At 30.9% G+C, this 23,692-nt stretch overlaps 2 protein-coding genes across 2 annotated transcripts; one reads left to right on the top strand and one right to left on the bottom strand.

The window, feature by feature from the left end:
- Positions 1-7,037: 7,037 nt before the first annotated feature.
- Positions 7,038-17,953, bottom strand: LOC139486715 (uncharacterized). Its single transcript, XM_071271642.1, has 3 exons — positions 17,923-17,953; positions 8,126-10,217; positions 7,038-7,611 (listed from the first exon to the last, which is right to left on the bottom strand). The coding sequence occupies exons 2-3, from the start codon at positions 10,215-10,217 to the stop codon at positions 7,289-7,291; spliced, it is 2,415 nt and encodes an 804-aa protein (XP_071127743.1). The 5' UTR covers positions 17,923-17,953; the 3' UTR covers positions 7,038-7,288.
- Positions 17,954-21,327: 3,374 nt separating this feature from the next.
- Positions 21,328-22,559, top strand: LOC139526512 (uncharacterized). The gene is made up of 2 exons (XM_071321700.1): positions 21,328-21,353; positions 21,713-22,559. Exons 1-2 carry the CDS (start codon positions 21,328-21,330, stop codon positions 22,557-22,559), a joined length of 873 nt encoding a protein of 290 aa, XP_071177801.1.
- The last annotated feature ends 1,133 nt before the right edge of the window (positions 22,560-23,692 follow it).

Raw genomic sequence — 23,692 nt, 5'->3', positions numbered from 1 at the left:
ACTTACTATGATGTGTTTGTCTTTCATATACATATGGCGTAAATGGACAATTAGAGGCTTTGAAACATGTGACATTATTATTCTGTATTTACCAAGTCTGTGTTTTTTATGTTTCGTCTGTTTTCATTTCGACAGACGTTATTCGATGGTCGTAGTTTTTGACTTAGCTGTATTGTGAGGTGTGGTTATTATTTTTGTTCTCACTTTTTCAATATTTCAAGTGAAGTGACGGTATATTAATACAGGTACTGCGAACAAAGACAATGTCGTACCTATTGCTTAAACAGAGTAATGTATTCCCGATATATTTCTTTAAATTAATAATGTTTAACGAAAGGTATTCAGATTACATCCTTGGCGTTCGAATACTTAACTTTTGACATTTCAGGCGAAGGTCAATAAAGAAAGGAGCTTGAGACGTACAAAATCCATATGAGGTTATTTTCATTTTCAGGATTGGTTATTTTGCTTTTAAAAATTATAAACAGTACTTTATAAATAAACTCATTATAGATACCAGGATTGAAATTTTATATTCACGCCAGACGCGCGTTTCGATTACCAAACACTCATCAGTGACGCTCGAATAAAAAAATGTTTAAAAGGCCAAATAAAGTTCAAAGTTGAAGAGAATTGAGGACAAAATATTCCAAAAAGTTTTGAAAAATACAACTAAGGTAATCTATTCCTGAGGTAGAAAACCATTATAGTATTTAAAAATATACAACTTCATGTGTCTAAAGGTTTCAATTATCTGTCCTTTTCAAAGCTTAAGGTATTTTAATTTTTTTTGAATTTATTAGTAGCATACCGAGCCGTCAGGTTAAACAAATACACTATTGTATATTTTTAATATGCAAAGCTTCCATATTATGATATGATAGACTTTCACTCTTTTGTTTATAATTGTTTTTCACAGATGTAACATGAATGAAATAGAAGGACAACAGAAACAAAAAACCGGGATTATGAATAATTATAGTTTTCTGATACATTTTTTTTCTTTTTCGATACCACTATTTTTTGTATATTGTATAACACTGCTGTCTGCAAAGTAATGTACAGCGCCGAATAACATTTCAATTTATGAGATAGTTATCGTTTATTTAAAAATATTTCAATTATATAAACATATTCTTAATTTTCCTTTCCAACAAGGTTGCATCAGCTTTGCAACTTCGATTGTGCAAGTAAACACAGAAAAGTGTAATTGGACATATTTCTTACATTATTTTGCTACATATGTTGCAGCAGTGGTATTGAGTGGATACCAGAAGATCACTTGGGAAATTACTGTGTTTCTACTCCATTGAAACTTTTTTTCGTCAGTTAAAACCAAACTTGGTCTCTGAAACATTGCTTGATTTTGACTGTACACTGTACCTAGTAATTGCCTGGTAAGAGATTCAGACTTTAGATATCTTTCTATGATGTGCTGTTAATATCTATTATATACATATAGCCTAAATGGACAATTATAGGCTTTGAAGCCGGTCACATTATTATCCGGCGTCTATATTCTTATGTGTTTTGTCTGTTTTCACTTCGACTTACAATGTAGATGTATTGTAATGTGCGATTACTTATCTTTTCACTTTCTCAGTATGTCAAGTTAAATTCGGTGTTCAGACGAATGTTCATCAATACAGGTACTGCGAACACAGACAATGCGGTTCCTTTTACTTACACTTGATATTTTTTTTTAAATAATGATGTTCAAAGAAACATAATTCACATATTTTTAGTTCCTTGGTGTTCTAATATTTAGCTTTGGAGAAATTATAGGGTCCACACAGAAAAGAGATCCAGAAGTACACATTCCAATACAGTGCTATTTTAATTTACAAGATTTGTCATTTTAAAAATTAAAAACAGCACGTTATGAATTTTATGCGTCCAAAGCGTTTAAATTAGCTGTCATTTTAAGAGAGATTTTAATTTTTACTAAATTTATTAGTAGTGTACCTGTTGAAATCGGCATGTCTGTACTTTAAGCTTCTAAAATGATAATGTATCGTATTTTGAATATGAAATTTAGTATATTTTGAACATGCAAAGCTTGCATATTATGTAATTCAGAAATAAATACAATTTTGATAGACTTTTACAGTCTCGTTTGTTTGTTTATCACAAACTCAAAACAAATAAAGAAGTACGACAGCAGTAACAAAAACCAAAATTGTGCGATATATGTAAGATTAAGAATATATATATTATTGTTTTTTGATATAATAACTCATTCTTTTTTTTTGCAAACCATCATTGTTTGTTTATTGTCGTCTTCAAAGCAATGTAAAAGCGTCGAATAACATTTGAATTTTAAGATAGAAATCATTGGTGTAAAAAAAATAATTCTTTAATATTTTATTCCCACAAAGTGGCAACAGCTTTGCAACTTCGACTGTGCAAGAAAACAAATAGTTATAATTGGACATATATTGCTAACATTATTGTGTTACATGTGTGCTGCTACAGTGGTATTTAATGTCAGAGTCACTTTGGAAATTACTGTAAAACTGCACCTTTAAAACCTTTTTTTTTCAGTTAAAAACAAGCTTGACCCTGAAATATGGCTTCACCATTATTGGTTTCCATGGTAATTGATTGAACCTTAAATATTATGATTATGATATGCCGTACATTTCTTATATACATACGGTGTAATTGAACAAATAGAGGCTTTGAAACCATACTATTATTCTGCTGTCTATATTCTTATATTTTTTGTCTTTATTCTCTTCAACGGACGTTATACAATCATGGTATTTGTTTTCAACTTACAATGTAGTTGTATTGTGACATGTCGCTATCTATTTTTCGTCTTACTTTTGCAAGTTAAGTATAGTTTTCTGGTGACGGTATATTAATACAGATACTTCGAACACAGACAATTTGGTACCATTTACTAAACAAAGTAATTTGTTCCCGACATTAAGATTTTAAATAATGATGTTTAAAGAAAGATTGGTCATTTATCGTTACATTCCTGGCCTTCGAATTTTTAGTGTTGAGCATCGATGTGTAATTGGACATATTTCTAACACTAGTATATTACATGTGTTCTAGCAGTGGTATTGAATTGATGTCAAATATCACTTGGGAAATTATTCTTATACTACTCCTTTGAAACTTTTCTCAGTTGTTTTCAGTATTAAGTCAAAAGATGACCCTGTAAATGGCTTGCTTATTATTGGTAAACATTGTACTTGGTAATTGCCTGGTAAGTGATTCAGACTTTAAATGCTTTTGGTCTGATGTGGCTTTTCTTTAATATATATATGGCATAACTAGGTAATTAGAGCTTTGAAACCTTCCAAATTATCAAACTGCACGTGAATATAGCAAGTCTATATTTTAGGTTTTGTTTATAGCCATTTACGACATGTACGACGGACATTATGCGAACGTACTTGAAGTATTTTCGACTAAGCTGTAATGTGACATGTGGTAACTTATTTCTCTTTTCAAACAGTCGAATTTAGTTTGGTTTTTATATGACGGTATATCAAAACAGGTACTGTTAAAATAGACGATTCGGTTTCTACATTTTTCTTAAAATTGATGTTTCAAGAAAGATAATTCACAATCTTCTATTTGTCTTCTGGTTGTTATCATGTTTTGTATAACACTTTTTGTTTTGTCTTATTTTTTTACAGATACTTTGTAAATAAAATGGTTGTCTCCATTTTTTTTGATAATGCTGGCTAAATTATACATATAAAATGTCAGTCTGCATTTCTCAGACTTAAAGTATATAATAAGATAACTGTATTTAGGCAATAGGAACTATATGTCCAAGAAGGCTGACTTTGAACTAAGTTATACGCTATGTATGTCGGGATGTAAAAAGTGCATGCTAACTTTTATGACCAAACAAATATGAAACCTTTCAGACCTCTAATTTTACTTTGACACCAACCTCATTTAAAGACATTGCACTAATCGATACATATGTTTCTGTTTATATACTAATGTCATTTAGTCTAACCAGTTATGTTAAGCCAAAAGTTCTAATAAAAAAAAACAGGCTCAGCTATGACTCTACACATAATTGTGTAAAGACAAACTGAATTTTGAAAGAAATGTTATCGTTCAAGACATTTCACATAATTAATTGCATTTTTGCAAGACTTAGCGCTTCGTGTCACACCAAAATAAATCGTCTTGTATGCAGTTGAAGAATTTCGACTGAATGTTCAAAACGAGTCCAGATGGGTCCTTTATTTTTATGAGAGGAATTTATTTCATCTTTGAAGAGGAGAAAACGTTTATCAAACGGGATATTTATTCCAAAAAGGTATATCAAAAGAACAGTTTTTCGACAAGGATTAAGATTTCTGTCTTAAACAGTTAGTTAAAGTAAATTAAATTAACAAGTTTATTTGGCTGGATAATGGAACCGTATTTATTTGGTAAATTGATCAAGACAAAAATAATACGTAAAAACTAAATTAAAAAAAAAAAAAACTCTTTTAAATTAATTGACTTACTTACAATTACTTGTTGTATTACTAGTTTTTACTTGTAATAAATACTTGAAATTACTTAAAATATTACTTAGAATTATTTATGTTGATTATTTTGTTTACCGAATTGGATTACTTAGAATTACTGAAAAAGTAAATTACTTGTATTTACTTAAAATTACTTAAGATCACCAATAATTACTATCAATGATCAATAATTTTGACAAATTCAATTACTTGAATCAAACTATTGATATACTTTTTTTTGGTAATTCCAAGTATTTTTTTTTAAGAGTGTACATATGTCTTACTAGTATGATGTGCTATACTTTTATATTATGCATATGGAATTAATGGATAATTAGAGAATATGAAACTTGTCTAATAATGGTTTTAAATTTAATTATGCCTGTGTTCACTTTGATGGACGCTATTTCATGCAATTAGTTATTGGCTTCGCTGTAATAAGTCCCGTTTTCTTCGATCTGTTAAACTTAGAGTGGTTTCTGATTACAGCACATCAATTCAGGTACTGCGAACACAGACATTGTACTAAAACAATCACTTTGTCTCAATATTTTAATTTAAAATGCTGTTTAAAGAGAGATATTTCACGATCATCAATTTGTCTTCAGCTTGTCATAATGTTTTGCAGCAAATTCTAAATAAAATAGTTTGTTTCATCTATTTACAGATACCGTTTAATCTATTTTATTTAAAGTTATGTATTTGTTCTGTTTCTTTTCTTTTGCCTTTGCCTGGTAAACGAGAACTATGTAATGTACGCTTCCTTTTTTGCAAAATATGATCATTCTAGGAATTTGAAATTAAAAAAAATATAATAAATAAAAACCAACCTACCCCCACCAAAAGGGGATGGCCGATGGCTTGGAATAAATGCAGTAAACTGTGCATTGTATTTGTTCATCTCCCGTATACTCACGTTTAACACGCTTCATTCCAAAAGACTGAATAAAACATTATAAATAGAGCGCTTTGGAGCATCGAAACAAAAAAATTAAGATACGAGAACGAATAATGTATTTAAAAAAACTTATATTGAAACAGTATTATATTAATCTGTCAGTCTGAGAAGAAGTGGATGCTGCTTGGGGGTACAATAAATAGAGTTATGCGGTACGGGCCTTGTTGTAGACATACAATGTATTAAAACAACTCAACACTTTTTGTTATAACCACTATGGTCGAAGCAATTGTTTGGATAGACAAATTACATAAGCATAACAACTTAATCCGTCAAAAGTGCGAACCACTTTATGAAACTATTGAACGAATGACGTTGCAAATGAGCCAAAATAGGTTAAACGGAAAACACATTTCAATATCTATTTTGTGGCTTGGATGGAGAGTTGTCTTATTGTCTCATTGACACTCATAATACATCTTCCAAATCTATGTATTTATTTCACGAAGTCATAATGAAGTCATATTGAAGTAAAAACATATGAAATACTTTTTGGACCATTATGAAAACTTAAGGTTTATCATAACCTTTCGTCAAATATTGCCACAAAACACAAATTATACTCTGGATACACTGCACCTGGACAATAACTAAGGCATAACTAGACCTATATATATCAACTTAGGCCGTTAGTTTTCACATTTTATATGTTTAATCTTTGTTATTTCAGGTCTTTTGTTAGCTGACTATGCAGTATGGACTTTGCTCAATGTTGAAGGTCGTACGATGACCTATACTTGTTATTTTCTGTCATGGTATCATTTGATCTCTTGTGAAGAGTTGTCTTATTGGCAATCACACCACATTTGCTTTTCTTATACTGTAAATTCAGAATTTGAGAATTTTATAATTGCGTAAAATGCTACAGAGTGCGAATCGTAAAAATTTAAACTCGCATTTTTTTAATATGATTTAGACAGGATTTTCTTAAAAATTGCACTAATTAAAATCTCGTTTTTAAATTAGACAAAAATGACAAAATCGCAATAATAATTGCACGCAATAATTTCTGAATTTTCAGTATTTAAATGTTTTTAAAGTTTCAAAATTATAAAATTCAATTGATTTTTCTCTTTATTTTTTGTCGTTCCTGCAGAAGGTGAACTAAACTATGTTGGTCAAAATGTCTGACATACTTTCCTTATTGTTAATAGTTGATCAAAACATATCTTGTAGATTTGTAGAAAAAAATAAGGAAATGTGGTATGATAGCCAATGCGTCTAGTATCCACCAGATTTCAAATTAAGTAGATATAAGCAATTATATACCAGGCTTCTACAGTGAAAATCCTAGACTATTTCAATGATTAGATCGTATCTAGTAAATATCAGGTGCTTGCCTATTTTCCCAACTGTGTAAACTTGAAAAGAAAAAATATGCACCAACGAAAGTAGATATTTTTTTTTATTTTCTGCAAAAATGAAACGCAAATAACGTTTACATATCTAAGTTCAGCCCATGCCTTAAAACTTGATTAGATGACAAGTTTGTAATCAGAGTAGAGTTTGTAGTGCAATGTTTTTCAATTCCTTTAATGGACCGATATGATATGCTTTTCATTAGTCTTTTAAATACAGCTGGCATATTCATTAAAAAATTCCTTTTTACTAGAACGAAAACAAAAATTATGCAACAGTGATTTAAAAAAAATGTATTGTTTGGCCTAAATGAAATTAAAGGTAATGGTATCTTTGTCATCAATGTGTAAACAAATAATGTGAACATTTAATAAATACAAATGTTCTCTTTGTAGAAAATCCTAACTATATTATACATGTTATAGATATAACTAATAAACAAAGTAATAATAACATTTTAAATGTCGATTGGCAAATACTATCCAGGTGAAAATACTTTTTTTAGTTTCAAAACATCATCTATATAATCTTTATCATTTGTGAAGTCTGCATATGTGATGTCCTTTAACTTCTCTGGAATTTCAAATTCGTCATTGGCAAGTAACAACGGAATTACACACTTCATTTTCTTTTTAGGTTCGAATAATTCCAGTAATGCGTGATTGATTTCAAACTGACACCAGTGACTCTTTACGAAGTGTTTGGTTAGTACAAGAATAACTTTGGAACTATTTTTGATACTGTCTAGAATGTTTTCAAAAATGAATTTTCCAGGCTGGAAATCACGATGCGCTATACAACCTAATGAAAAAATTAAAAAAAGTACGCTATTGAAAATTTAAACGATAAAATGTATTTAAAGAAAAATCTTTTTTTTCAGAAAATGAGGAGTATAGTGACAGTAAATAATTATCAAAGAATAATACAATTGTTTACATAACTAGGTCTTCAATATTTTAAAAATTTTCGACTCTTTAGTCTTTCATCATCCCAAAATCATTTTACCCAAATCCAAAATTGTAGTTCAAATGAAAAAGCCATTTGCATAAAACATTCATTATTGTAACATCCTTCATGATTCATTTGAATTGAATTAAGATAATACTTTTAACATTATATGCATAAGGAAACGAATATTTAAATGAATTTTAACCTCTTTGTGTCTTCTTTTAAATGTATTTTGTTTGATGTCATCAAAACTCTGCGAGACCAGTACTGAACATCTGGTATTAATTTGATAAAATCTATATGCGAAACAAGGATTTGTATTTGAATGGTAATTGCCTTAAATTGATAATGGTTTAGAATGTGTTACCTTTTAAAATGACATCATCCGTGTACATAGCAGATTCTAGATCAGGAACTAATCTAGTCAGTACCCAGTCGCTGTCTTTATGACTGTATGAGACAAAGAAATCGTATAGAAATTCATTCGACAATTGCGATGTTATTAGGACTGTAGGCATTGAAAACGTTGATTTGAATTCATCATCAAATTTTGGTTCAATGTCATCAACCAGCGGAATCTGGCGTAATTGTTCTAAATATTGTTTTAAAGAAAGAACAGATTCGTTGTTGTAAGGCATTAAGTCAATACACGTTTTCGTACATTCTGTTAGTAAACTAACTTTACTGCTGTTAAGCATGTACGAAAACCTGATGGTATCCCCTAGAAGAGCTATCAAACAATGTTCGTTATTTCTTAACAGAAATCTGCATACCGATACTATGTTTTTAAATTTCTGGTAACCTTTCCCCATTGTATAAACGAAATCCCTAATAAGATATTGTATGTTTACATTATTAGCAACGTCGATGCTATATTTCCTCAACATATAAAGACAAGTAACTTTTAACGACGTACTATTTTCATTATGTGACAACGACAAAGCTCTTTTCATCCAATCTATTGCAGGTTTCAATTCATCTAAGTCGTACAAAACTGCACCCATTTTATAAACCAAGTAATAGTTCGTTGGTCCAGACTGTTGAATTCCGTAATTCAAATAGTCAAGCGCATCAAATAAATAACTCTTCCGACGTAAGGTAACATACTCCGACCCATTTAATCTAATTTCTGGAAATTTTGCCAAATACTGACAAATATCAACTGCTTCGCAGATCGATTTTGATGTCCCTTTTGAGCAGAAACATTGGTATCCATCATGTGCTGCTTCGATTAGTAATTGTTCAGCAGTATCAATATCAAAACTTATATATTCCAGTGCTAATTGTCTTCTTACTGACATTCGAGTTGAGTATGCAAACCAGTTAAAAGTGTCTTGTCGTATAGATGTGGACAATAAATATTCTGCTCTATGAAGAAAAGATCTTTTGATATCCGGAATCCCACTCTTACAAGCTGCTATCATAAGGGTTCGCCCAAATCGATTCAAAACAAATGTATCGTTTGTGTTCATAGAATAAGCTTCCTCTAAAGCTCTTAGAGGTTCAGTGAAATAATAATTAAAACGATGAACATTTGCAAATCGATTTTTGTTGAAATTTTTAAAGTAATAGGAACGTTTTAAAAGCATGTGGCCGAGCAAAGCCAATGATCTAGATTTATAAATCAAGCACTGTTGAACATCAAATTTTCTGTCATTTATAATTGCCCAAAATATTTCGGCTGCTTCCAAAGTAACAGACCTTTTTTCTCTTTCTCTATTTATTCGATCTTCTTGACACATTTCCTTAAGCGAGTTAAATTTACGATTTAGTGCAACACCTTCATAAAAAGACCAGATAAAACTTAATCTGTAGAGCGTCTTGGATTTTAGGAACTTATCGAGGGATCTTTGTCTTCTTACACATAACTGGTTTTCTCTTTCCATTTCTATTGACCGTTGCAAATTCAACAATGCCTCCTTATTGTGGTATATACACAATTGGATACAGCTGTTTCGTTTCCCAGAGCTTTTCTTATATTCAGAAAGAAGCATGCGATAGGTTTCAGATAACCTGTCTTTTGTGATATGTTCTACATTTGCATCCTCGTCATACAGTATGGCATATCCTTGTTCCATTAAACAGATCGCTTTACTTCTTCTATCTTCTATTTCCCCTCCATTTAGAATAGCATCTAACCTTTCCTTGTACATGTCAGCTTCATTAACTCTGTGAATGCCGCGACATAAAAATTCGATGTCAGAAAGCGCGTTTAAATTTCTTGGATCACGTTCTAGAATATTCTCAAGACATATTATTGAATCATTTTTTCCTCGCCAAGGTTTGCTCTTCACAACTGCTATCATATTGTTTAAAACATTATGCACCACTTTGTGTTCCTGGGTTAAGCGTTTATACAAACTTGTTATCGTATCTTCAATGGAATGCATGTCATTTTGAAACATTATGTTGAGATTCAAGTCGAACAAACCGGGAATTATGTTTGAATTGTCCCCCATCTAAAACAAATAAAACGGAGAGTCTATGAACATTTCAGAATATTTGATTCTAAAACTGAACTTAACTGAACATATTCTTATTTGCTTCTTATTTTCTCAACTGAAATCCCTCATTATTTGTTTTTGCTTGGAGCAAATGGTTTCCTTAGGAAAAAGAAAAGCTCAATTAAAACGTTCATATGTTATGTAATACTTATACGATTGTATGACTACATAACTATAATTGTAAAAAAAATAAATTATTTGCCGTATTTATCGTAAACATCTGCAAATGTCGTATTGTGTAAATGATAATGGAGCTTAGTACAAAAAAATATGTCAAAACGAATGAACTGAAAGGAGATTAGAGTTTATTTTTTATTTTCTAAATATGTTTTATAATACTAGTATTTCATTTACAAGGCAAATATATTTTATTTTAAATCTAAACTTGATTTTGATCTCTTTTTCGGAAATACACACTATGAAAATTAAAGATGTGAATGAGAAGAAAAACAAACACGACCAAACATGATCTACTTCAATTTTAACACTAAAAGAAGTAAATTCATGACCAAATTTGAAATATTTAAAGTTGGATTAAATAAACCATTCTTAACAATACAAATACACATTTAGGGATTTTACTAATCAAATTTATCAGAATATTTCACTTAAGAATGAAAGTAAACTTACGAGAACTTATTGCTCGAATATGTATTCTAAAATATATATATATCTTACTGTGTCTAAACCACACCGGCAAAATTTGATCGGGCTCGATGGCATCTAACATCTGGCACAATGACGGAACATCAATAGACAGAAGAAAGATAGGTTTCTCCTTATTTTCTTATTTTCTTTATGATATTGAAGAATATATATACATATACAACTATTTTCTATTGTGATATGCAATATTTTCTACAACCGTTCTATAGTAACAAAGAAATAAGTAAAAATGCATGTCAAAATGACGAATTGAGTGAACCTTGCCTCGAAATTGTTTAATTTCTCGTTAAATTGTTCACATTGTACGGATAGAAAGGTACGGGAAGATAGATACTGACACAAAGATTGCAAAACTAGTCATTATGAACATCTCAATACTTGTATTTCTTTGTATTGAACGAAAAAAATGGGTCATGTCAAATTAAAATACACCGGTTTCGTCATTGTTGTTTACTACACAACACCCGGTTCTGTCTATATATATCACCCGGTTTTTTTATATTTTTTTTAAACCAACAATTTATGAAAAGCAACGTTAACACGTCTCTGAACATTGATTTCGAAAGAATTTAAATATATATTTATTATAAAGTAAACTTAGCGTGTTTACATTTATTTACATATTTAATTATAGTACTACACATTTTCCTTTAGTTATGAAAGTCGTATCCGTTATTTCACTGATCTTCAAACTAATTTTAAATGGAATATAAATACTCAATAGCAAACACTGATATCTAATTATTTTTTAACATTAACATTATGATATTTTTTATATAGGTTTTGGGATACATCGCAGTATGTGACCCCCCTTTTTTTTGACAAAGAAAACCTAAATAACGCTTAATAAACAAAATTTAAAACATCACCAAAAAGTATGCAGAAGTTAAAATTTATATAACTAAGAAGTGTGTAAAGTTTGATGCCATTATGATAAATCGTTTTGAGATATGGCGCGACATGTAAAAAAAATTCACTCCTGTTTTACTTACAAAGTTCTGTCACTTAAAAAAGATTTAATTTGATTTTCACTAAAACGTTTACAGATCATTAGACCATTTCAAGAAATAACTTTGTTAAGTTTCATGAAAACTAGATAAGCTGTTCTCAAGTTACGGTGCAACATGTTTACGCTGGACAGAAGGATAGACGGATAGATAGACGGACGGACGGACAGACAGAATGGCTGGTAGATTGAGGAACGGACGGATGGAAGGAAAGACAGACGGACGGACGGATGTATACAATAATACGTCCTGTCAAAATTGTGACGGGCGTGTAAAAACGCAATGAAATGGAAAAAAACCTCTTAATTAAAGGTCAATAAGTTTTATTAGGATATCGGACAAGTCGATTTATTTGTATATCTTCTTGACTTCCTACGTCATTTTTGCTATATTTTTATATATATGTTTGAAAATAATAGATAGAATTTGACAAAAAGAACTTCAAATTCGTCATTTAAGGGCAGTGCAATAACTCCTTTAAGAACTAATGTGAGAATTTTATAGTAATTGGACAAATGTTAGAGCTCAACATTTTGAAGATAATCATCTGGCCCTTTCGAATTGTCTATGTCTACGGCTGTTTTTAAATAATTGACATCATGCACTTGCATGCCCCCCTTTGTTTATTTCTTAGCCATGAAGGCCATCTTGGTTTACAAGCGGTGTCACAGTAAACTTTTTAAAACTAGATACCCTAATTATAATTAAAAAAGACATATGATTTTAAATAAGGTTTGTTAAATGCAGCCTAGTAATTTTAGATGTGAACATGTATGTAAAAAATTGTATTGAAAGATAATGAACGACGGTCGACCGGTGCCAAGTGATGAAAAAACACTTTTCCTGTTGGGTCAAGTGAGCCAAAAACAATCAAGAATTCCAAACAAAATTACACCGTTCTTGAATTTAAAAATAAAATGTGTAACAACTTAAAATTTCAAATTTCACGAATCGGATCGGACATAGCAAACAACTTCACTGGCGGGTTTTTTTCAATAAATAAAATAAGACATATTATTTATATTTACATGTACGCACTGACATGTCACAAATGCTTAAATGGTCGCAATTCAATTAATGATGAAGGTCTGTGGCCAAAGGAAAAATATTATTGAAATGAGGGCAAGGGCAATGGACATGGCAAATCGGAAAAAAAATCGTTAGATCTGTGTTCCATACTTGTATATGTTACAGTCAAACCTTCTAACTTTTGACATATGCAGCTTTATACAAATAGTTCAAAACGCTATGGATTCGAATCACTTAGTGTCGTCGCTTGTTTAAAAATATCAATGAGAATGTTTATAATAAACATAATCAAACTCACATTATCCGATTTCGCGGGTGTCCCTGTTTTCTTATTTCTTACAATATTTTAATTCGGTATACACTTTATAAGATAAGTGGCGAATCTAGAAGACGTATAGATTGCAACCCCCCCCCCCTTTCCGACCCTTCCTTTGATGCATGATAGTTGTAATCCTTTTCTTCCTATAAACATTCATTTCCCATGTCGATTATGCATGCATATATACATTTATCTTATCATCAACGTTTATCCTTAAGAAGATTTATGTTTAACGATCATAGAAAAGATTACATACATAGAATGATTAGATTACTTATAAAGGTGTCCATCCTATTGTACGTGAAAATCACATATCAATTGTGTTTCGATTTTTTAAGACTGCAAAGTTTAACTCTAATGTTAAGTTTAAACATATTTTCCATAATTGATATAGAAAACGCATATTTGAGAGCTTTAACCTCAATTTGCGTTATAACCTTCATTTCTATCTATTCTGCTGTTAAAAATGTTTGAATGCAAAGTAAAATTAAAATTATTTGTGTTCTATAAGAGTAGGAGTTCTAGTGTTTGCTTATTATTTATTTAAATCTGAGACTAATCATATACTAGTAAATAATAAGCCGTTGTCCTGTGAAAGATCTTGTTTCCCAATGACCCGGTCACAATTTTAAAACTCCTTTTTAATATTGAAGTTAAATTATCAATAATAATGCAATGCGATTATGCTATTTTTTATTTGACCAAACCGGGTTATGTATTGTGAAATCTATGACCAAACCGGGTGGTAAACATTGACGAAACCGGCCAGTTCCATTTTGACATATTCCATTTCTTTCGTTCCATACTCAGAAATACAAGTATTGAGATGTTCATAAAAGCAAGTTTTGCAATCTCCGTGTCAGTATCTATCTTCCCGTACCTTTCTTTCCGTACAATGTGAACAATTTAACAAGAAATTAAACAATTTCGAGGCAAGGTTCACCCAATTCGTCATTTCGAAGTGCATTTTTACTTATTTCTCCGTTAATATAGAACGGTTGTAGACAATATTGCATATCACAATAGAAAATAGTTGTATATGTATATATATTCTTCGATATCATAAAAAAAAATAAATAAGGAGAAACCTAGCTTTCTTCTGTTTATTAATGTTCCGTCATTGTGCCGGATGTTAGATACCATCGAGTCCGAACAAATTTTGCCGGTGTGGTTTAGACACAGTGTATTTGTAGGCGACGGATTACATTTAACTTTTGTATCTTTTATCTTTTAAAACACTTGTAAGCACAAATAAATAAATATATATAAGTACAGATACTCTTAAATCAATTGTTTGTGACATTATACCAATTTGATCAATTTCATTTCATGGTGCTTGTATTTAAATATTCTTATGTATAAAAAGAAGATGTGGTACCGGTATGAATGCCAATGGGGCAACGGTTCACAAGAGACCACATGACAAAGAAATTAGCAACTATACGTCACGTTACGGCCTTTAACAATAACCAAAGCCCATACAGCATAGTCAGCTATGACAAATTATAACAATTAAAATGTGAAAAACTAACGGCCTTGTTAATGTACAAAAAAATGAAAGAAAAAGTTAATGTTTTAAAATATAGCAACAAACGACAGCCATTGAATTACAGGCACCGGACTTTGGCCAGGCACGTACATACAGAAAGTGGCGAGGTTAATATAAAAAAGAAAATGTGGTATGATTGCCAATGAGACAACTATCCACAAGAGACCAAAATTACACAGACATTAACAACTATAGGTCACCGAACGGCCTTCAACAATGAGTAAAGCTCATAACGCATAGTCAGCTATAAAAGGCCCCGATATGACAATGTAAAACGGCCTTATTTGTATTGAAAAAAACATGAACGAAAAAACAAATATGTAACACATAAACAAAAGACAACCACTGATTTACAGGCTCCTGACTTGGGACAGGCACATATATAAATAATGTGGCGGGGTTTAACATGTTAGCGGGATTCCAACCATCCCCCTAACCTAGGACAGTGGTATAACAGTACAACATAAGAACGAACTATAAAAATCAGTTGAAAAGGGCTTCACTTATCAGATAGATACACACATAAATACATCTAACAAAAACACAGAGTGGAGGGTATTATTGTAAATTAAATCATCATAGATACCTGGACTTAATTTTGTATATACGCCAGAAGCGCGTTCCGTCTACAAAAGACTCATCAGTGACGCTCGAATCCAAAAAGTTAAAAGGCCAAATAAAGAACGAAGTTGAAGAGAATTAAGGACAAAAATTCCTAAAAGTTTTGCCAAATACAGCTTAGGTAATCCATGCCTGAGGTAGAAAAGCCTGAGTATTTCAAAAAATCAAAATTTTGTAAACAGTTAATTTATAAATATAACCATATCAATGATAATTCATGTCAGCACAAAAGTACTGACTACTAGCCATGGGCTGGTGATACCCTCGGAGAAATAAATCTCCACCAGCAGTGGCATCGACCCAGTGGTTGTAAAATAAGTGTACATCCAAATAACAAAAATAAACTAAGTACAGATCTGCGATTACTCGCAGTTATTGACAGTTACTTCAAAGCAAAAGAAACCCAACTATTTGAAAAAATCATTTATCTAAGACTAAATTATCAATCATTATATTACACATCCAGCATCCAATGGATTTGTGTCATAAAAAGTCAGGAAAAACATGACCTTGTGTAGTGCCAAGATACAGGTATCGACAGAGTGAAATCCATTAATTTGCATACGTAAATAACAGTTATATTTAGTTTGCTTTTAATTTGCTGATAACCAAAATCAATATAAGAAACAATAAAACAATTGATACAATTACAGTGTTGAATTGATAACCTTTAAGAATAAGTTTATTGAAAGGATCGATAAGTTTACTCGGATCGTTTCTAAATTTCAGGTCACAGTAAATAACATCTCCCTTTAAGGTGGCACGGTAGAATACCTGGCCCTTAAGGGATAATGATAGCCTTTTCGGAACTTTCAACACTTTCTAACACTGCCAAAAATTCTATACACAATTAACTGAATTACTTTCATTTTACTATTCAGAAATAAATTTCAATATATCATGACCGTTTACTTTTTTTAGCTATTTCTAAAAACCTAAATTCTCAAGCAATCATTCTCACCTGTATGTAAATCATTTCATATTTTCTTATATATGATTCATCCCTTAGTTTGGGAAGTATGTTTGTTAAGTGATACTGTATTTGTTGTCTGTTCAGATACATTGACCCAAGTACGGTACACAAAGGAAAGAGCAACCTTAATCTGGAATGCAAATACGAACGTGCTACCTAAAAATGAGGATGCGCTATCATGTTTGAAATAAGTTTTCTAAGGTACAACCAAACTTTAAAACCAAATCTTTATATCTTATGAAGAATTTAATAAAGGTTTGAAGTAATTTGTGGTTAAAAAATCCCTGAATTAATAATTTCTCAATCTGTAGATTACGTTCATTACAATCCAAAACGTCATATGTGTCTACTTTCAAAATAAATTTTTCCAAAATAAAAGTTAAGTTCCAATGATAATGCATATTTATAAAATGTTGAAATTATACAATTCACAGGAGGTATACCATTAAATAATTAAGTTTTTTATCTGTTTAATCGTAACTTGACACCCGCTTTGTGTAATTTGTTGATCTTAATTAGAATATTATGTCACGTGTTAACTTGATATGACAAGTGTCAGAACATATACATTGAGTTTATATAGATATAAAAGGTATTTAAGGAGATAGAAGATATACCAAAGACACAACAAAGAAATTACCAATCGTAGATTAACGATAGTCGGTAGCATTGTCTACGTTTTTATTGTACTGCACTCTTATGGTATTTGGAGCATTTTGTCACTACTTACAATTAGAATTGAGCTTAAATTTGCGCAGTAGCTTAATTAAAGGTAACAATAGTAAATAGCTGTTCAATAGTGATGAATCGATTATGCGAAAGAAATCCGGGTCACAATCCTTAACCGAGGGAAAAACATCAACAGAACAACCAAAACACTAAACTGCTATAAACACAAAATGCCAACATACACAGAAACGGACTAGTTGATAACAACGTCCATATTTATTGAGAATAAGCATTTTGTCTTATGATTTATGAATTCTAAAATTTACAAAACGTTTTTGTTTAGAACGTTATTATTTCAATATATTATAATATTGTTTATTAATAAATAAAGCTTGAATTGTTTTCTGTAAAATACAATACAATTATGTAAATGTTGAATTTACAAGAATAAAACAATTATGAAAAATATAACTATAACAATTATATCCACCATAATATTATTGTATAAAATTATAAAATTTCATGCCATATTCAAAGTATTTGAAGACGATTGGTTAGCCTCTATATAAATGTTCCTTTTTTAAACATTTTTTTTTTTGATTGACTTTTCATTTTCATCTGTTGCTACACATGTTTTTTGGCGCGTCACTAACACATTACTTTGCACTTTTGCAAACGATTGATGCTTGCATTTTGTGCAGCATTATATTCATATTTAGTCCAAACCCATATTTATGTTTAAAAAATCTTTGCCCTCATGGAAATCAATGTCCGACCACAAATGTATGTACAATTGTGATCATATTAGTTTTAGACATTAATCTTACCTTTTGATATGTTCATCTACAGTCAATTTATAAATTGCTGAACTTATATTGTAAGTATTATATATGTCTATTTTCGAAATAATACTTTAAGGAAATCTATATAATCTATTGTCATGTAACTATACAACAATTGAATATGTATATCATGTATAAATTATGTTTTGTATTTGTTCTATCATATGTAATACCCTCTCGGTCTAAACCACTGACCTAAACTAATTTTTGATAATATAGGCCGGCATTATACATGTGTTATAACTCCAAACATACTATTGAATACCGACCTAAAATTAAATATTATAGAACATTTCTCTAAGCATCATCCCTTATTTAAAATACAAATCGAAAGTACTTCATGTTCTTCGATTGTTCCCTTATTTTGGTCTGTTTTGTTTTGAAAAATTTCATTTTAGAATTCTTGATGCAGATTTGATTTAAATTTTATAACTATACTTCCACATAATATGCATTAAAAGTAAAATAACCAAAATAACGGTATCAAAAGAGAAATCAAAACGGAACGTTCCTTATCATAGGTTAATTCAAAAGCTCAAGCTCATCGATCGAATATTTAACAACTGTCATATTTTTTATTTGTAACAGGCAATTGCTTATGTGATATGGTGGATTAAACCTAGTTTTATAGCTATCTTAACCTCTCATTTGTCTAAAAGTGCCATAAAATATCATGATATTGACAATGTGAAAAAAAATAAACAGAAATGATAGTTGATTTTTTTTTAGGGGAAAGCAGTTAACATTGTTTTATTATCCTTATCCATATAAAACAAACAAATAAGATCATAAAGAAAAACAAAAAGGCATTTACACAAACCATATTAGCGAGCGTAAAAGAAGAAAAAAATACAAACAATAACCATAAAACAATACACAATCGCAGGATGTATAAGTTCCGGGTCACGCAGTATTACAAGAAAGTGGACTAGACAGTTTAGGTTTATAATTTACAAAAACCAATAAAGGAGCACTATAACACATGTGTCTTCTTTTGAAATATTATTTGGTTACAGGTACACTAAAATCTGTAATATGTAATAATAAAACAAACAGTCCAGTAGGTATATCATTTAACAATTCAACATACTAGTGTTATTTGTATCATATATGCAACCTGTCGACCTCAATGTATTTAGAACACTATATACAATTTACACTTGATATGACAAGTGTTAAAGGATTTTCATGCAATGGTTAGAGAAATTAAAAAGCGAATAAATAAAACAAATAAAGCAAGTTTAACCATTTTTGTGAACATACAAATTTTAATAATTTTTTAATATCAGACCTCGTTTGCAGAGTGATCTATGTAGTTCTCTCCGGCTACTCTGGTTCCCTTCACTAAACAAATTACCACCTTTTAAACAAAAACAATCAATCGCTTACAAAAAATTTTGCACAAGAAATGAGAATTAATAGTAACGAAATAATTTTAGTAACCTCATGGTTGGTTGACTACTTTCCAATAACATGTAGTAACAGTCTCATGGTATTTCAGTAATATTTTGTTATTAATAAAACAAAAACACAGTAAATATGGCAAATATGTTTTGATTAACAGATATTTGAAAACATGTTCATATAGGTTTTTAACTTATTTTCAGTTTCTACGAGTATTTACAGATCGGTACTTTGTACAAGAACCTTCAACTCATAGATGGCTGCACTATTCACTTTTCATATTGCTTCTAGACAAACAGCAATTGTCTATATATTTCATTGGATAATTAGTAAAAGGAATTAATTTTTTAATACGATGACTGAGGAGATGTTTCAAGAGAAATCATAGGTTCATCAATTCTATATTCAAATTAATAGAAGATATGGAAACTACACCAGTGAGACCGCAAAGTATTGTCTTAAAAACCTATGACATATAACGATAGATGAATTTCAAAACGACATATTTAGCCCTGAATCTCCTTGGCCGTTGTAAAGTATTATATGTCTGTGAATAAGGATTACAGAGACAACAATGGAGCCTTAGAAAACAGCAAAAGTCTGAACAATACTGAATTTAACGCAGTCAATTAAACTTAAAATTGACCGTGACATGGAACGTTCCTGATAGATTTATTTTTCAGAATTTTCAGATGATGTCAAGATCTAAGTAAAGACAATAGTAGTATGACTGTTTTCAAGATTATAAATCGATTGAGAAAATCAAATCCGGGTTATATACTAAAACCCAGGTAAACAGGTGCACACCACGAAACAATAGCAACAATGAAGCAACAAAAACAAACGACAATGCAACATACATAGAAACGAACTATTAGATAACAACTGATAAATTTACTAGTGTTTTTTTCTAATCTGAAATAAAATTAATTGCGTTGTTAACGCCCATTTTGATATTGCATTCATATTCAGAACGTGAACAATTTCACTATTATTTAACAGATACAACAGGTGAATGCAGTATATTTAAGTCGACGAGAAGGTTTAATTGATATTGGAAAATGATAGTATATTTGATAGGAATAGAAATAGAAACTTAATGTTTTAACGGGCCACCTTCAAACGCAACAAGCAAAGAGGTAGGAACTATCTCTACACCCGGTTTTGGGTGTAGCATTACTGTTTTGACTGGACGTGACTGCGAGTTAATACGTCCTGTACAGCACACTTTGGAAAGGAATTTACTGCCGGTCGAAAAAAAGAACAAGTGAAGATACAGTTCTTTACAATAGTCACTCCTTTGAAATTTGACAGTTTACACAAAATAACTCAATCCTGTTAACTTAATTGCCTTTCATTTTAGCTCATCGGATTCAAAGGGTCATTGTTAGATTTTTCATCACTTGGCGTTCATCATCTGTGCTCATTTGTCGTCCGTTAATTTTTTTATAAAAAATATTAACCTCTGAAACAACTAGGCTAAAAGTAACTTATTAAAAATCATTATCGGGGTATTTAGTTTAAAACATGTGTCAGATAATTTTGTTGGCCCCGAGATAGCCAACGTGTTTAGAAATAGCACAAAGGGGTAAAATGCAGTTTTGTTTATAATTTGGAAAACAGCAGAAATTTAAGAATGTTGAGTTCTACCTTTTGTTAACATAAAAAATGTCATGAGGACTTTATATATCATTTTTAAAACATGGGCCTATTATTTTGAAAACTATAATAGAGAAAAACATATTATAGCAAAAGTGCACGGGGAAATAAATCAACATTTACGAGTTCATCAGACGACTCCTTCTTAGAGTGATTGCTCGTTAAGAATCATTTTTACTAATTTGTTGCGTACTTGCCTAATATCTTAAAGATAATAGAAGATTAACAGATACTTAAAAACCAAAAATGATAAGCATGTTAAGATATACAAGTAAGTCTAATTGTCGAATTCTTGAGCTTACTCGTTTATGAATGTGTTGCTCTTAAATGACGATTTTAATCAATGTTGAGTGGTAAGTAGGTCCTGAGTTAAAGATGCTAGATGCTGATGTTGTGTATCGTTTAATTTAACTTAAGTGTTTTTGTTATTTGTTTTCATGCGGTTTTGTTCGTAAGACTTTTAATTTGACTCGATGCCTTCAAATATATTTGGCTACTGGATCAAAGTTATTGGCACATAAATCTATAATGTCTTTTTGGGTTGCGCAGCCAATTTTGTCATCATAACCGAATTATAAACAACGGTCACACAAGTAGGAGGTTCAGTTAGCAATAAAAGCAGGTCTAAACCACTATTTTCTAAGGAAAATACCAGAAATATGGCTGTTATTTTTACTTGTTGCGTTGATTGATAGCAGGTATTTTACCCCAGTTTTTGTTTCATTTATGGAGATGGCACCTTCTACACATCTCCAACTCAGTTTTTTCAACTGTACACACTGCACGCAAAGGTCGACGAAGTCATGTATCCACTCGTCTTCCGTTTACTACTGAATAAAAGTGAACAGACGTACGACCGATTATTCAACTTGCTGAAGACTGCATGTCAACAACACCACCCCCAACTAGCACCACAGATATTCTTCACTGACTTTGAGATAGCTATACGGAATTCCGCCCAACGAGCATTCGCCAACATCACACTAAGAGGCTGTTTCTTCCACTTTACTCAATGCATATGGAGGAAGACACAGAATCTTGGGCTCGCCACCGCTTACAAAAACAACGAAGACCTACGACTACTAGTAAGACGTGCAGCAGTATTACCACTTGTCCCTCCACAGCTAGTTGAAGATGTTTGGTTTACAGCACTCGAAGACGCCGAAGAGTTCGCCATCAACACAACCGCTTTCGCCGACTATGTCACAGAGTACTGGGTAGAAGGATACAATCGCCAACACTGGAACCATTTCAGCAACGAAGGACCACGCACCAACAACCATTTAGAGGGATGGCACAGTAAACTCAAGAAGCACGTCAACCATGCACACCCAAACATCTATATCCTGATTGAAATCCTTAAGAAGACACAAGTCAACACAGAAGCCAACCAGATCCAAGTAGCAGCAGGCGGGACTCAGCGACCAACATCTTTAAAATACAGAAATATCAACATTAGACTAGCAACACTGAAGGAACGCTTTCTTCAAGGTGAACTTGCCGTCCAGGACTACGCTGACCAAGCAACCTTTCTCCTCCACATGGAAATTCGACAGTAGTATGGAGTGTATACATGTAGACAATTTGTAAATAGACACAATACTTTTGTAAAGTACATTCATAATAACAATCATGTCGTTTATTAATTGTTTGCTGTGTTCATTTTCAAAATTTCATGCGACTCTAATTTAATGCTTTTTCATGTGCAAATTTATGATTTTATTACATGACTTGTTGCACTTAAAAATATAGCTTTTGTGTCTGATTTATTTTATTGTACATAACTGGTTGAATATTTGTCTAGTAGTGCTTATATATATTTTATATAAATGATTCTGTTCTTATGATATTAGTGCTCTTCGAATTTGGTATTATTATTATTTTATTAAATAGTTCATTTTGGTTAAAATACAGCATTTCAAGATTTTGTCTATTAGTGCTTATATTGTATATTGTATTATATATGTTATATTAATGCTCTTTGATACAATAAAGTTATATATATTTATAATTTTGACTTGTTCCTTTAATATATATTATATTATTAATATATCATTAAAAGTTCATTTTAGCGGGATTTACTGTAACTCTAATTACATGTACAATTAGTTAATCCCTAATGTAAAAAAATCACGTTTCTCCAACAAGAAATTCCTTTCCTGTATATAAAAATATAAAATTTTGGAGAAACGTGACCACACCTTTATTATTATGTCTTGATTGCATATAATGACTTTAATTCTTATTCTAAATAAAATACAATTTTAGATTCTTGTTAATATTCATTTAATGTGTTTTTCGATTTTAACTTACGATAGAGTTAAACATTTGGTATTTTGCTTTTTTCTAAATGAAAGTCAATTTTAACATATCCTGGTTATGTCCCATTTTCATGCGATTTGAGCAAAAACTGTATTGAAAGCAGTTTTTGCTGAATTAAAAATGAAAAGATTCTACAATAATTTGAAAACACTCATCAGCATACCATCGCTGATTTTACATTGTTGATGATAGAACTGCATGTTTCAAAAAATGAGTATTAATTAAAATTTCTCATCGAACTTTTACTTGACTGTTAAATTCAATAGGTATTTAAACGACTTAGTAAACATTATGAATGGGACATACTATCCCTACTTATACGGGGAATACCCCCTACGATATGTCAATATCACAAAAGATATATTACAGG

Source organism: Mytilus edulis, chromosome 1 (assembly GCF_963676685.1).
Source record: "Mytilus edulis chromosome 1, xbMytEdul2.2, whole genome shotgun sequence".
Taxonomy (NCBI): domain Eukaryota; kingdom Metazoa; phylum Mollusca; class Bivalvia; order Mytilida; family Mytilidae; genus Mytilus; species Mytilus edulis.
The sequence above is the reverse complement of the archived record's forward strand: the minus strand, read 5'-3'. Positions and strand labels throughout refer to the sequence as shown.